Source organism: Melospiza melodia, chromosome 3 (assembly GCF_035770615.1).
Source record: "Melospiza melodia melodia isolate bMelMel2 chromosome 3, bMelMel2.pri, whole genome shotgun sequence".
Lineage (NCBI taxonomy): Eukaryota > Metazoa > Chordata > Aves > Passeriformes > Passerellidae > Melospiza > Melospiza melodia.
In genome coordinates this window covers 30,972,921-30,985,614 of record NC_086196.1, presented here as the reverse complement: position 1 = coordinate 30,985,614, position 12,694 = coordinate 30,972,921, and the positions used below count along the sequence as shown (strand labels likewise).

At 38.0% G+C, this 12,694-nt stretch overlaps 1 protein-coding gene across 7 annotated transcripts in view; it reads left to right on the top strand.

Moving 5' to 3' along the window:
- PTPRK (protein tyrosine phosphatase receptor type K) overlaps positions 1 to 12,694 on the top strand; it is a 312,897-nt gene that overhangs the window by 223,280 nt on the left and 76,923 nt on the right. For all 7 annotated transcript variants that reach the window (XM_063151154.1, XM_063151149.1, XM_063151153.1 and 4 more), the window contains exons 9-11: positions 7,126 to 7,235; positions 8,432 to 8,633; positions 11,523 to 11,628. In XM_063151154.1, coding sequence (XP_063007224.1) covers positions 7,126 to 7,235; positions 8,432 to 8,633; positions 11,523 to 11,628 — 418 coding nt within the window. The remainder of the gene's footprint in view (positions 1 to 7,125; positions 7,236 to 8,431; positions 8,634 to 11,522; positions 11,629 to 12,694) is intronic.

The following is a 12,694-nucleotide window of genomic DNA, read 5'->3' as shown; positions in this document are numbered from 1 at the left end:
CTCTCTTCCTCTCTACCATTTTGCCCTGATCTTCTGGTTTTTGTCATACTTCCCCATGCTTCCAAGCTGTCCCTTTTGTCTCTTCAGTTGTTGTGTTTTTACCTTTCCTTTCATCTCACTACATGTTTCATGTCAATTCCTCCCTTCTGCTAGGTTCTTTGCACTTTTCTGAACTTCTAGGATTTTCTAAAAGCAGAGGACTTGGGACTTTTTGAGGCTCTTCTGTGAGACAGGAAGGATCTCTGTTTTTCACAAAGGCTCACATTTATGTAAGGCTGTGCAGCAGGGCTCGGGGTCTTTCAGAAATGGTTAGATCTGTTAGAGTGTTAACTCAGTTGCATATGATACCTGGAACAGAGTTAACTCAATAAATAATTAGCAGGAGAATGAGATAAGATTCAAAAGCTGTACTTCAGTTCTTTGGAGCTGTGGCTGATCAATGAGAAAAGTTTTAATAACATGTAATTACAGTATCTGCAAGATAGCAAAGCCCAGGAATGCTATGACAGTCTGAAAACAGTCTTTCTATTGACCAGAGCTAGATCTGAATACTTGGTAGTTTCAGTATTTCTATTTAGCATGGGAAGATGGAATTAATCTTTAAAGTATATTTTTGTACTTCCAGGAAGTTGTACTTCATGTAAAAATAAAACACCTGAATGAGACGCTGTTAAAAATGTTTTGCAAAAAGAGGGTAATTTGGAAAAGAAGGAAATTTGTGTGTGTTTTAAAAGCTAAACATTTTTCACTTTGGGGAGAAACCACACAGCTACTTAGGTTTGGAAAAAACTCTTCTGAGTACACAGGCACTCGGCATTATCTGTGCTATGACAGGGACTCAGTGCTTTTCATGGCTTGTACACAAGATGTACACTGTTTGAAGAATTTGATAAAGGAAGTAGAGGAAGGCTCGTGCAACCTGGGGCTGCATACATGCTGGGCAAGGACAGTGTTTGGCACTTTGAGACAAAGCACAATAACCAGCAGTGAATTTATCACTTAGCATGAATCATCAGTGTGCACGTGTTTTTGGAGCTGCCTGTTGACCAGAGTGCTGCCAACTCAGAGGGACCCTTTGTAAAAGCAGTGGATGAATGGGATTAAAGCAGATAAATGCTTCCTTAATTTTTAATTGGAAACAGATGCAAAAGGCAGTGGATTAACAGGAGTAGTGACATTAGCCCTGAGAGAGCAGCTACAGAGAAAGCAAATTGTGTAGCTCAAAGTGTTCAAAGGTGATTTTATAACCAGTAAGGGAGTGTGTCATCTAACAGTAGGCAAACAACTAATTGAAAAGGATCACTTGGAATAGGAGAATCCGTTTTGGGGCTTAAAGTAAAAGAGAGCTTTGGTCTGGGGCAAAGCATGTGCTCATTGGACATAAATGAGGTCCCCTGATCTTTCAGAGTCTGTGGCTCATTCTGCGCCCTGCAGAGATATTGAGAGCTGTGATGCAGGGTTAAGACACCAACTGTCCAATCATTACTCATGCTCCTGGGAGCGGTCCAGCAGGCTTGCCACTCTGGGGAACAGCAGAGGAAGAGGAAATGTTATAATTAGAAGACAAAAAATAAAGAGGAAGAGTGAAATGCTTTGCATACTCTCTAAATGTGTGTCCTGACTTCAGCTGGGATAGAGTTAATTTCTCCCTAGTAGCTGGGACAGTGCTGAGGTTTGGATTTAGGATGAGAATGATGTTGATAGAACACTGATATTTCAGTTGTTCCTAAGTAGTGTTTATACTGAGTTGAGGACTTTTCAGCTTCTCATGCCCTGCCAGCAAGAAGGCACAAGAGGCTGGGAGGGGATGCAGCCAGACACTGACCTAAATAGGCCAAAGTGATACAGAACATCATGCTCAGTGTATAAACTGGGGTGAAACCCGGCCAGGGTTCACAGCTGGGAAAACAGCTGGGCATCAGTCTGTGAGTGATGAGCAATTGCAATGCACAGAGTTTGTTACATATATTCTAATTATTTTATCATTGCTCTTCTTATTATTTTCTTCATTGCTTTCTGCCCCATCCAGCTGCTGAGGGAGGAGTGAGCAACTGGCCGGGTGGAGCTTAGTTGCTGGCTGGGCTTAAACTATGACACTGGGGCTGGAAAGGAAATGTCAGGGGGAGCATGTACACCACTGTCAATATAAAATCAGGTTTTTTCCCTAACAATCAATAGTATTTTTGTTCTTTACTGCAAATAGTCTAACTTGAGGGATTTCCGAAGAAGTAATTTTTGTCACCACTTTTTCTGCAAATGTTCTTATGGTGAAGACCAGTAAGAGCAGTTCTGGTTTTCGTTTTCATTTCTAATAAAATTTGCTTTTATTTGAAACTTAGTCTCTAGCTGTAGTAAAGTGTAAAGTAAAAATAGCAGATCCCTCAGAAAAAGCCAGTGGAAAGGTGAACCATTTTTGTTTCTGGTTGCATTTCAACAGGGGTTAGGAGAGATTAACTGTCACCATCTCCTGAAAATGAGCTTCTACTTTGAGAGAAAGGCTGTAAGATTGCTGCCATTATGCTGCCCTTTTTGATTACAACAAAAGAATTTTTCCCAATATAACCCTACATTTTTCTGCACATAACTTTTGCCACAGAGCACAGTAATTCTGTGCATGGCTTTCACAGAGTATAATAATAATAAAAATACTCTGTTTACATACACTTTCATTATTTTGTAGCAGGAAAACTGAAACAATATAAATTCATTTTTATAGTGGTTGGTGTCAGTTAATACATTGTTTTTCCAGAAGTAATGTATTGTAATATAAATTTCCTGTTAAGACCATGTAGAACAACATTTAAGTGACACTATTTGTGAATAACAATTTATTTGTGACTGTGACATAATTTAATGCAAATATATTGGTCTAAAATAAATTGGTATTATGTCAGGTTGGTGGTTTGTACTTTCATTATGCATAGTATTTATAAAGTCTATAATTCCACATGTATAGAGAAGAAAAGATTATCAGCTATTCACTGTATGAATATATAGTTTTATTAAAAGAGCTCTGGAGATGCACGCAAATCATGAAAGAAGAGCTTGTGTTGTTTGCACTATAAAACCTTGCTGAGATTCCCTTTGAATTTTTTTTATCTTACTTTTTCATATATATGCATTTTATGTTTGTATACTGTTTTACTGTTTTGCTTGATTTGGTTTGTTTTTGCTTAAATTCAAAATCTCTTCTGAAATCCATATAGTTAAACCCACCTAAATTATTTCAGTTCTTCAGAAAGGTGTAAATCCTGGCTTGTTGGAAGTTTAGCATAGAATAATGCACGGGAAAGAAAGTGTGTTTACTGCTGCTGTCACTGAGAGATGGTGGGGTCACACTTCACAAGGTCAGCAGATCAGAGTCTTTTTTAAGAGTGGGTGCAGAGGCCAAAAGGTCTGAATTCTACTTGTCTAGCATCTACTTATACTTTTTGAATTATCCAGATGATTATGTTAAGTAACATACTTCACCTTAACACACTAGTAATAGTCTTGTGTGTTTTAGGTGTAAACTGTCTGTAAGTCCAAAGGAAAGAGTGGGAGCTCATGTAGGAAAAGAATGGGAGCTGGGAAGTCAGCAAAATGTGCTGTGGTGAGTGATGGAGCTTCTGGAAATGATCGCACAAGCCTGAGGAAAGCCTTTGCTGCTGTTTGTGAGGAGTTTTCTGGAAGCGATTCTCAATGCAGGGATGACATATATGAGGCTGGTTTTGACCCAAGTCCTTGCTAAATATCATGCAAAGGTGTATTGGTTCTGGCTGAGCTGGAGCTCATTTTCTTTGTGTTGGGGCCTAGGAAGGTGCTGATAACACCCCAGGGTTCTGCTGCTGCAGGGCAGGGCTGGCACCGCGTCGGTGCTGACTCCCAACATTCTCCCCCAGCAAGATCCTGGGAAGAGACACAGCTAGGCCCAAATTACCCAAAGGGCTATTCCATGCCATATGATGTCAGCTCAAATGTAAAAGCTAAGGGAGGGAGAAGGAATGGGGGAAAATTCTTTATTTTACAATTTTTGCGTTCTGGAGCAACCGCTGCACATGCTGAAGCCCTGCTTCCTAAGAAGTGTCTGAACACTGCTCACTGGTGGGAAGTAGAGATTAAATGTTCCCCTTTGCTTATGCATGTGCAAACTTTCGCTTTTTCAGATTTTTTTTTCCCCCTCTTTAGTAATCTGCCTTATCTCAGCTCACTAAATGTTTTCCATCTTGTTTTCTCTCCTCTGTCCTGCTGAGAAGGGGAGTGAGAGAGCAGCTTGCTGGGCACTTAGCCTCCAACCAAAGTCAATCCACTACAAAAGAGGGCTCTTACCACTCTTTTGGAAAGGTGAAGTTTAAGGAATTTCTGAGGTCCTTAGTCTTGCTGGGAGTTGCAGGGAATAGACAGCAATGGCTCCCTACATGGAGAAATGTAGTTTGAGTCTTCTGGGTAGGGTTGCCAACAGGTTACCTTGCTCCTTGTTCTTTTGTTGGTAGGGATTTTTTTTTTTTTTTTGCTGATTTAGGGATTTTTTTTTTTTTTTTTGCTGATTTAGGGATTTTTTTTTTTTTACTATTTTTGGCCTTTTTAAAATGTCTGTTTGTAACAAATACTGATATAATAACAAAGACATAAAAGAACGAACAAAAATGCTAAGGAATTATTTTGACTAACCTGAAGATATTCTGTTCTTTAAACAAATTCTCTTACTTCTGCTTTTCTCTCTCTCCTCACTCCCTTTACCCTTTTGGTAAAGCAATGCAATTAAAAGACATTTTTACTGTGGCTAAACTGGAAAATGGAAAGGAAAAAAAATAACTTCAGACCATCAAAATATGTCCTTCAAACTAATATTAATTTATATTCCTTTTTCTGGGCGCTTGAACTTTTATTTATCTTTTTTTTTTAAATTCCAGTTGAGTTCTCAAATTATTTAAGTTAATCCCTACATCAATTTTTATGAATTTGTGGGGAGGGATGAGGTTTGTGGGAATTACTGTTCTCTTTCTCTGGATGCTTGCTCTCTTTTTCTTTATGACCTTTTTGGACTGGGATTCCAAGCAAGCTGTTCATTGCTGTGGTATCTTCTGTTCTTGTACCCTTCCCATGCCAGAGGGAAGAGAAGCATGAAACTAACTGGGATCACATAATTCCAGTCACTTCAACATTGCTTCTGCTGCCTTAAGCATCAAACTTTGTATTGCAGGAGAAAAAAAGAGTCATGGAATGAGATGAGCCTAGAGGCTTCTCCCACCTTGGTGTTTAAACCAAAGGTGTAGGAGGATTTATGCAACCATCAAATGTAGAGCCCTACACCCAGTTTCAACTGAATATCAAACATTTCTTTTTTTAAAGCACTTTACAAAAAGTATTTTGCATATTTTTGAGCAATCATGTCTGTTTTCTTTTAACCTCAGATACTTTGATGTGGTTTAATGTCAAATTTCATACATTGTGTACTTGCCCTGGTGTGTACCTGTGTTCTTTCCCAAACACAGATGTACATGCACGCACAATAAATCGTGCATGCATCTCCCAAGGAAAATGTCATGTGGATCAGGGTACATTCATACCTCTTTTGAGATGTGAGGAAATACTGTAGGGTATTCCCCTGAAAAATGAAACATTGCCTACAGGAAGTCTCTCAATGACACAAACAGCACAGAGGGGCTGTCACTGCATGTCAGCCTTTATCCACTGCCTGGTATGTCCTGGGACCCTGAAGAAAAGCACCAGGCTGTGATTTTAGATAACTTCTCCTAGGCCTTCTTATGGCAGTTAGATGAGCTGTGAAGCTCTCACCTATTTACTTCTGGGCTGTTTAGACTACTTAAATACATTATTAATGTGCCAAGTTATGTTGATTGTACCGAGGATAAGATCATCATTTATAGTTTGCATGTAGACTGAAATAAATTTCACTGACAGGAGAGACCACTCACACTTTCCTGCTGCTAGCACAGCACCTGGCGCTTCCTTTGATCCATTGGATTTTAATTTATTTTTGCTCTTTGTAAAACTGCAGTCTCCTTTGACAATGAATATCTAAGCAGTGTCATGCACAAGGCTCACGGAAAGTTGCGTTGGAGAAAATAGGCTTATTAGGAGACAGAAATATATATCAATATATTAAATAGAAATGACATTTTAGATTGAAAGACTGCAAATTTGAACAACTTCGTCTCTTTGAGGGGGAAGGTGTTTCATTGGGTTCAGAGTTTCTCCAGACACTCCCTTATGCTCGCCCCCTTCTTTCAGCATGTGTGTGTTCAAATCTAGGTGAGCTGCTCTGATAAAAAGGAATTGTATGTGTAGGCAAAAATGTCTTGTAAGCTGTAATGGGAGATAACTAAATGCTCTTGCCCGGTGTTGATGGGGTTACTAGGTGCTGTGAATCACTTGGGCAAAGAGGCCTGAGGTGATATTTCAAACTTGTTATTACACCAGGGATATTGGTTTCGTTTTTAAAAAAAAAAAAAAAGGTACGGTGATCTTGGTGTTGTTCAGTTCAAAGCTTTGAAAACATCTCTTATTGGAAAGATTTGAAGTAAGCAGTCTTGATCCTTCTGCACATGAGGAGGTCAAAGGCTGAAAGAAATAGTAGCTAAGCTTGTGTGTTTCCCCATGTTGAGCCCTCTCTTTTAAATGAGGATTTCTTCTAAAACAACAAATCATAAGATGTGATTGAAAACTGTTTTGTAAGAATTTCTTTCCTTTGGAAGAAGCTGTGTAGCAGAAACTCTTCCCTGCCTTTGATTTTTTTTCCATTTAAAAGAATTTTAGAACCGTGTAGTCCTTGTCCTAAGATACGCTTATTACAGAGTTCAGTGATGTTCCCTGAAGTTGTAATCTAGCTTGAACTGTTTCCCCTGGCTATACTATGAGACAATTTGACTTTGCATGGAGTTTTGAAAACCATATGTGGGGATAACGTTAATGTTTCAACTTCATGCTCTCTCTGCACTGCAAATGACAAAATACACTTTGAAGTGCTTTTTCACACTCTCTACCATTGCCTTTTGCATGCAAATGAATATTAATAAAAGTAGACACAATGCTCACTTTTGGTTTTAATAGGATGTTCTGTCATCTGTTTAGTTTTTTTGTCTCTTGAATTTCCTATTTTTAAAACTTCCATTGTGTTTGTAGTGCCAGGCCCTATACCTGCCAAATCAGTGAAAGGAACTCCTTTTGAAGATAAGATCTTCCTTAACTGGAAGGAACCTGTGGATCCAAATGGCATCATTACTCAGTATGAGGTAATCATCAGACACCTAACAAGCATAGGATGGGGCTAGGGAGGTACATCAAGAGGGGTGGCTGACAGTGGGTGTTTATGCTCTTTAAGCAGCTATTCAATAGTATGCTCCTTTCATTTACTGAATACATGAATTTCTGTAGTGGTTATATACTCAAAATTTGTAAGTATCGTGCATATGACTGTCCATCTCTGTCAAGTGCCTTAAATGTCTTTCATTGTTGCTATATACCATTCCAAAACCATGACAGCCATGATCTACAAGATTTTCTTCAAAGGTTACATGAAAAATAAGATGGTTATGAAATTTGGGGCAATTTTTTTTTAGCCTTGTTACATTTTTAGATATCACCTTTTAAGAAAAACTCCATATGAATTCTGTTTAAAGTGTATTTACTTTATGAGCCTTCTGGGGATCTCCATAGGATGTTGGCAGGTAACACAACCTGATTTGAGCAACAAACACCACACTTTCTGGCACTCTTCTTTTAAAAGAAAAAAGATATAACTTTGCATATTAGTGAATTGTGGGAAGGCAAACCAACAAACCAAACAAAACCCCTTAAATTTTTTTTTATCTATATATTTATTTATTTAATGTAGACTAAATTTACAAGCTAGTGTGAATTAAACCAGGTGGGCAGCTCAACCCCCCTCAGCTATTTGATGACTTCCCCTCAGTGGAATGTAACAGGGAAATTTTCCATACATAAACTATGTAAAAGCAGTTGATTAATGAGATTAAAGCAGATAAATGCTTCCTTAATTTTTAGTTGGAAGCAGATGCAAAAGGCAGTGGATTAACAGTGACATTAGTCCTGAGAGAGCAGCTACAGAGAAATCAAATTGTGAAACTCACAGTGTTCCATGGTGATTCTCTAACCAGCAAGGGAGTGTGTCATCCAGCAGTAATGATGAAGGGTGCCTGCATAGCCTTTTAAGTAAGGCAAACTCTTCAATAATACACATGAAATCCTCACTGGTTTAGTGCTGGACTTGGCACTGTTAGGTTAATGGTTGGAATCAATGATCTTAAGGATCTTCTCCAACCTAAATGATTATATGATTCTGTGGTATCCCCAAGATAAATGGGTAGCTAGATGATCATGTGTCTTTTGTTTCCTTTCCAGCCAAGCTAACCTAAATCCCTTGTGCCAAAGCTTTTAAGAGTTGTTGCAAAAATTTCTGTTTCCGCAGGTGAGCTATAGCAGTATACAGTCATTTGACCCCGCAGTTCCAGTGGCAGGACCTCCACAGACAGTATCCAAGCTGTGGAACAGCACACACCACGTCTTCTCTCATCTGCACCCTGGTACTACCTACCAGTTCTTCATACGTGCAAGCACTGTCAAAGGGTTTGGACCAGCAACTACCATCAATGTAACAACCAATATCTCAGGTAAAAACAAAGAACAGCATAAAGAAAAAGCAGGGAAGGGGAAGGGGGGAGATGTCTTTTGAATATTTTTGTAAGACTTGAGAAATTGTGAAGTGTTTAAAAAAAAACCCACAAAAATTCCTACCATGTTAGAAATTATGTTACTAAAAATGTTTCTGGGTGTACTCACCACAGGGTAGCATACGTTCAGGGATAAATCCTTGCATGAGGTGAAAATTGCTCAGCTGTAGTTGTGAACTGTTTTTTCTGTGTAATTCAGTACTTTCATCCAAAGATTTTGAAGTGCTGTGTAAACCTTAATTAATTAGGCCTGTCAACACTCCACAGGTCACTAAGAACTGCATCTGTTTTGAAGGTTAGTAAAGTCAGGTGCAGAAAATTACTGACTCACTGAAGGTGACTCTACTCACAGCACACAGCTGTAACAGGGTCAGGGAAGTTGAGACAATGTGTGAATTTCTTTTTCCAGATTCACATAGATCTGCTTCCTTGTGCCTTTATTGATTTATTGCAGTACACCAACTTTGACATTATTTGTCTTATTAATGCATTGTTAACTCTGGAAGAGAGTTATGTCAAATGAAATGTTTTATCAAATTTCAATGTTATTCTCAAAAAATAAGATAGTGGCTTGTGCAGTTGATAGTGGAAGATAAGTCAATGCTATATTCAGAGTAACTTGATTTTGTGACATGGTGACTTTAGAGCTTGGCAAAGATCAAAGAAGTCAGCCATTTACATATTTAAACAACACAAAGCAGGATATTTTCCTCATTATCTGTCATAATGAAACTCAGATTGTCCTGTAAAGAGAAGTTAATAATGTAACAGAATGCACCTATGATTTTTGTGGGATACAGTTCACGTAGTCTCCTCACAGTACATGAAAACACATCCATAAATCAAAGTGTGAGAAAATTCAAGGTAGAACTCCTTGAATTATGTAGCAAATAAAATGCTGTAGTTGTCATTACTAACTGGAATGAAATTCCACCCCAGCACATAAGTACTAGCACTCCTCATACCCCTGTCCCTTCAAAACAACACAACCAATGCACAAAAACCACCAAATGATGTGTTCTGTTATGTTCATGTAGCTATTAGATTGTTTTGGAGTCTGATATTTTACTCAGGTTGTTTTAAGGATTTCTTCACAAGAAATTCTAGTTCATAAATTTTCAGATATTATGGTGGTGTAGTTCATAAATTTTCAAATATTATAGTGGTGTAGTCCTTGCATGCTTGTCTTCTAACCTCTTAGTAAAAGGGAAAGAAAAAAGGTATATATCTTGCTAGCATGTCTGATATTTCAGTATTTTGAGAAAAAAGTTCCTTGATGTGTTTGGATTATTTAGAACTACGGTGAATTCAGGCTTCTTCAGATATGCCCTCTTTTTCCACACAGAAATGTTGGCAGTTTTGTCCAGAATCCACTATAGCACAACTTTCTAGACAGAGTATGTATCTTGTTATTTGGGAAGATGTGGTTAATGCTAGGAAAGCTCAAAGGCAGGCTGTGACACCCCTTGTATCTGAACTTCAGCCTGTTCTTTCTATCTTGCTTTAGGCTGAACTGTTGTGCAGTTCTGCTCTGCATGACTGGTACTTTATATGGAGTGATGCATGTTTCAGAAAATGCTAACTTTCGTTTAATGAGGGCTGAAATGATTCCTTTTAACTAAGCTTAGAGGTGGTTACTGTGATTCTAGTGAACATGGTGTAAGCAGTAATTTTAAAATTAACATTAAATGAACATTAATCCTATAAAATATTATTTCCTGAAATAAGAGCAGGTTTTGTGTTCATCTAGGATCTAGGACTAATGAAGCAAGGCTTTTAATCTTTCAGAGCTCTTCTCTCTATTGATATAGTACTGTAAAATTATCATGACTCAAATGATTCATGTCCTGCTAGGAAACATCTTTTTTGAAAGTTCATTTGGAAATATACAGGCTTCAATAATGATTTTGTAATGATACAGCCACATATTTGAAAAAACACAAAAACATGCAGATAGTTTTCAAACTTATGAAAAATTAGCAATTTTTAGAAATATATTCTTTTCTGATTCGCAGAAAATCCTGTTTCTTTCCTTGCACTGGGGCTGAAGTCAGCAGCAGTACTGTTGCCAGTGAGGACTGCAACAGGCAGCAGATTAAAGGTGGATGGTTGAAGTAATTGCCAACACTAGCCATCCCACCCACAACAAACACTGCTGCCATGGAGGCGTGACAGCCTGACAGCCCATTAGTGAATCAATTCCTGAACTACTTCTGGTTTTGACTTTGATTTTGTTCTTTCATAGTGGTTTTGAAGCTGATTAATGAACAGCTTGGCCGTCCATTGATAGGAATGGGCATGGGAATGGATTCCCTGATCCAGTTCTAGCCCACAGATGCATGTCTATATAAGTCCAATTTTCCTGCACACTTGTTGATATTGGCATTGTTTCCCAATATGTTTAAGGGGAAATATGGAAGGCTCTTAAATTGTTCAAGGCAGATGGTAGAAGCCGGGTCTTTGACATGGTGACTGTTGTTATTTGCAGGGTAGAAAAATTGCTGCAAAAAATGTGGATTTCATTGTAGTTTAGGGTTTCTTGTCAGTCACCTCCTCCCTCTATTTCTCTCCCTCTTGAATAAAACTGTTTCAAGTTGAGAGGTGTCATGATTTGATGGGAAGTGGTTAGGGATAGTGTTATAATTTTTTCATTAAATCCCATTCATGCCACAATAAAATAATGTGTCTGGAAAAACTGTTTAAAAATACTCGCATGGCTGATAAAGATTGTCTCTTTGTTCTATATCCAAGCAGCCACAACCTCATAAAAATTATAAATGTTTTCACTGATTTGTTTCTTGTTCTTTTCATTCCCTCAACATTAATCAGCTCCCACTTTACCAGACTATGAAGGAGTGGATGCATCTCTCAATGAAACTGCTACTACAATAACTGTACTCTTGAGACCTGCACAGGCCAAAGGTGCACCTATCAGGTAAAAAAAAAAAAGAAATCAAAAGAGTTGATTTTTTATTTGAATATTTGTTATGTCACTGTATACAGAGCTGTTCATTTCTGAGTGACATTCATTTAAGATCACTATTTTTTTTCTTACCTACACCTAGTTTGCCAATATATGTGTAATTAAAGAAATTCTGGGGTTGGCAGGGGTTTTTTTTAAAGATACTCATGGCCTGAATCATTCAGCTACCTGACCTGTTTGATATAGGGTCCCCAGAACTACCTTCTAGCTGTTATAATTTCATTTTACTTTCTCACAGTGCCTCTGAAATATGATGCTGAAAGGTGTTTGTCAGAAGGTAGATTTCAAAATAACACTTCCACTCCAGTGCTTCAAAGTCAGCTACTCTATAGCATATATGTGTGATTGGAAAATTGTAAGCTGTGGGAAATGGGAGAATAATAGTGATGAATACAAACTATTTGACCTTTTTCTTCTGAGAGCGCTTCTTACTGGGATTCATGTAGCAAGCTATTAAATTTTATTTGGCATGTCCTCTAATCATATTAAAATGCTTCATTTATGTTAACTTTGAGGGGTCTTTCCCTTTCTGCTCTCTGTTGAGAGATAATTTAATTTTGTTTGCAAAGATTAGTCCCCATCCTGATCTTTACTTCTACTTGTTAGTGTAAAAATTTTATGATATTATTTGATTCCATTTGTATTTTACTGATGTGGCTGCATCAGCAATATTCAGGGGCAGGGTTGACTAATTGGGGGTTAATTAGCTGCTGAGCATCAGAAGGTTTTCATGCTATTACCCTTGTGACATTTTAGAGAAGCACAGGCTAATGCATTTCATTCTGTGTTACATTAAGTCCTCTATCAGGGCTCAGCTGATGCCAAGTCACATGCCCAAGCCCTAAAAGCAGAGGAAAATTAACTCTCTTAAGTCTATTTCCATTGAGAGGAATGTATGTTTTACATGGATGTTGTGGGGGATGAGTCACCTACCTATATGAATTTTTATGTGCTAATTGTATAATCATTCTTATGATTGATATTATCAAGTTATTTATTTATATTCTGTCATAGAAGA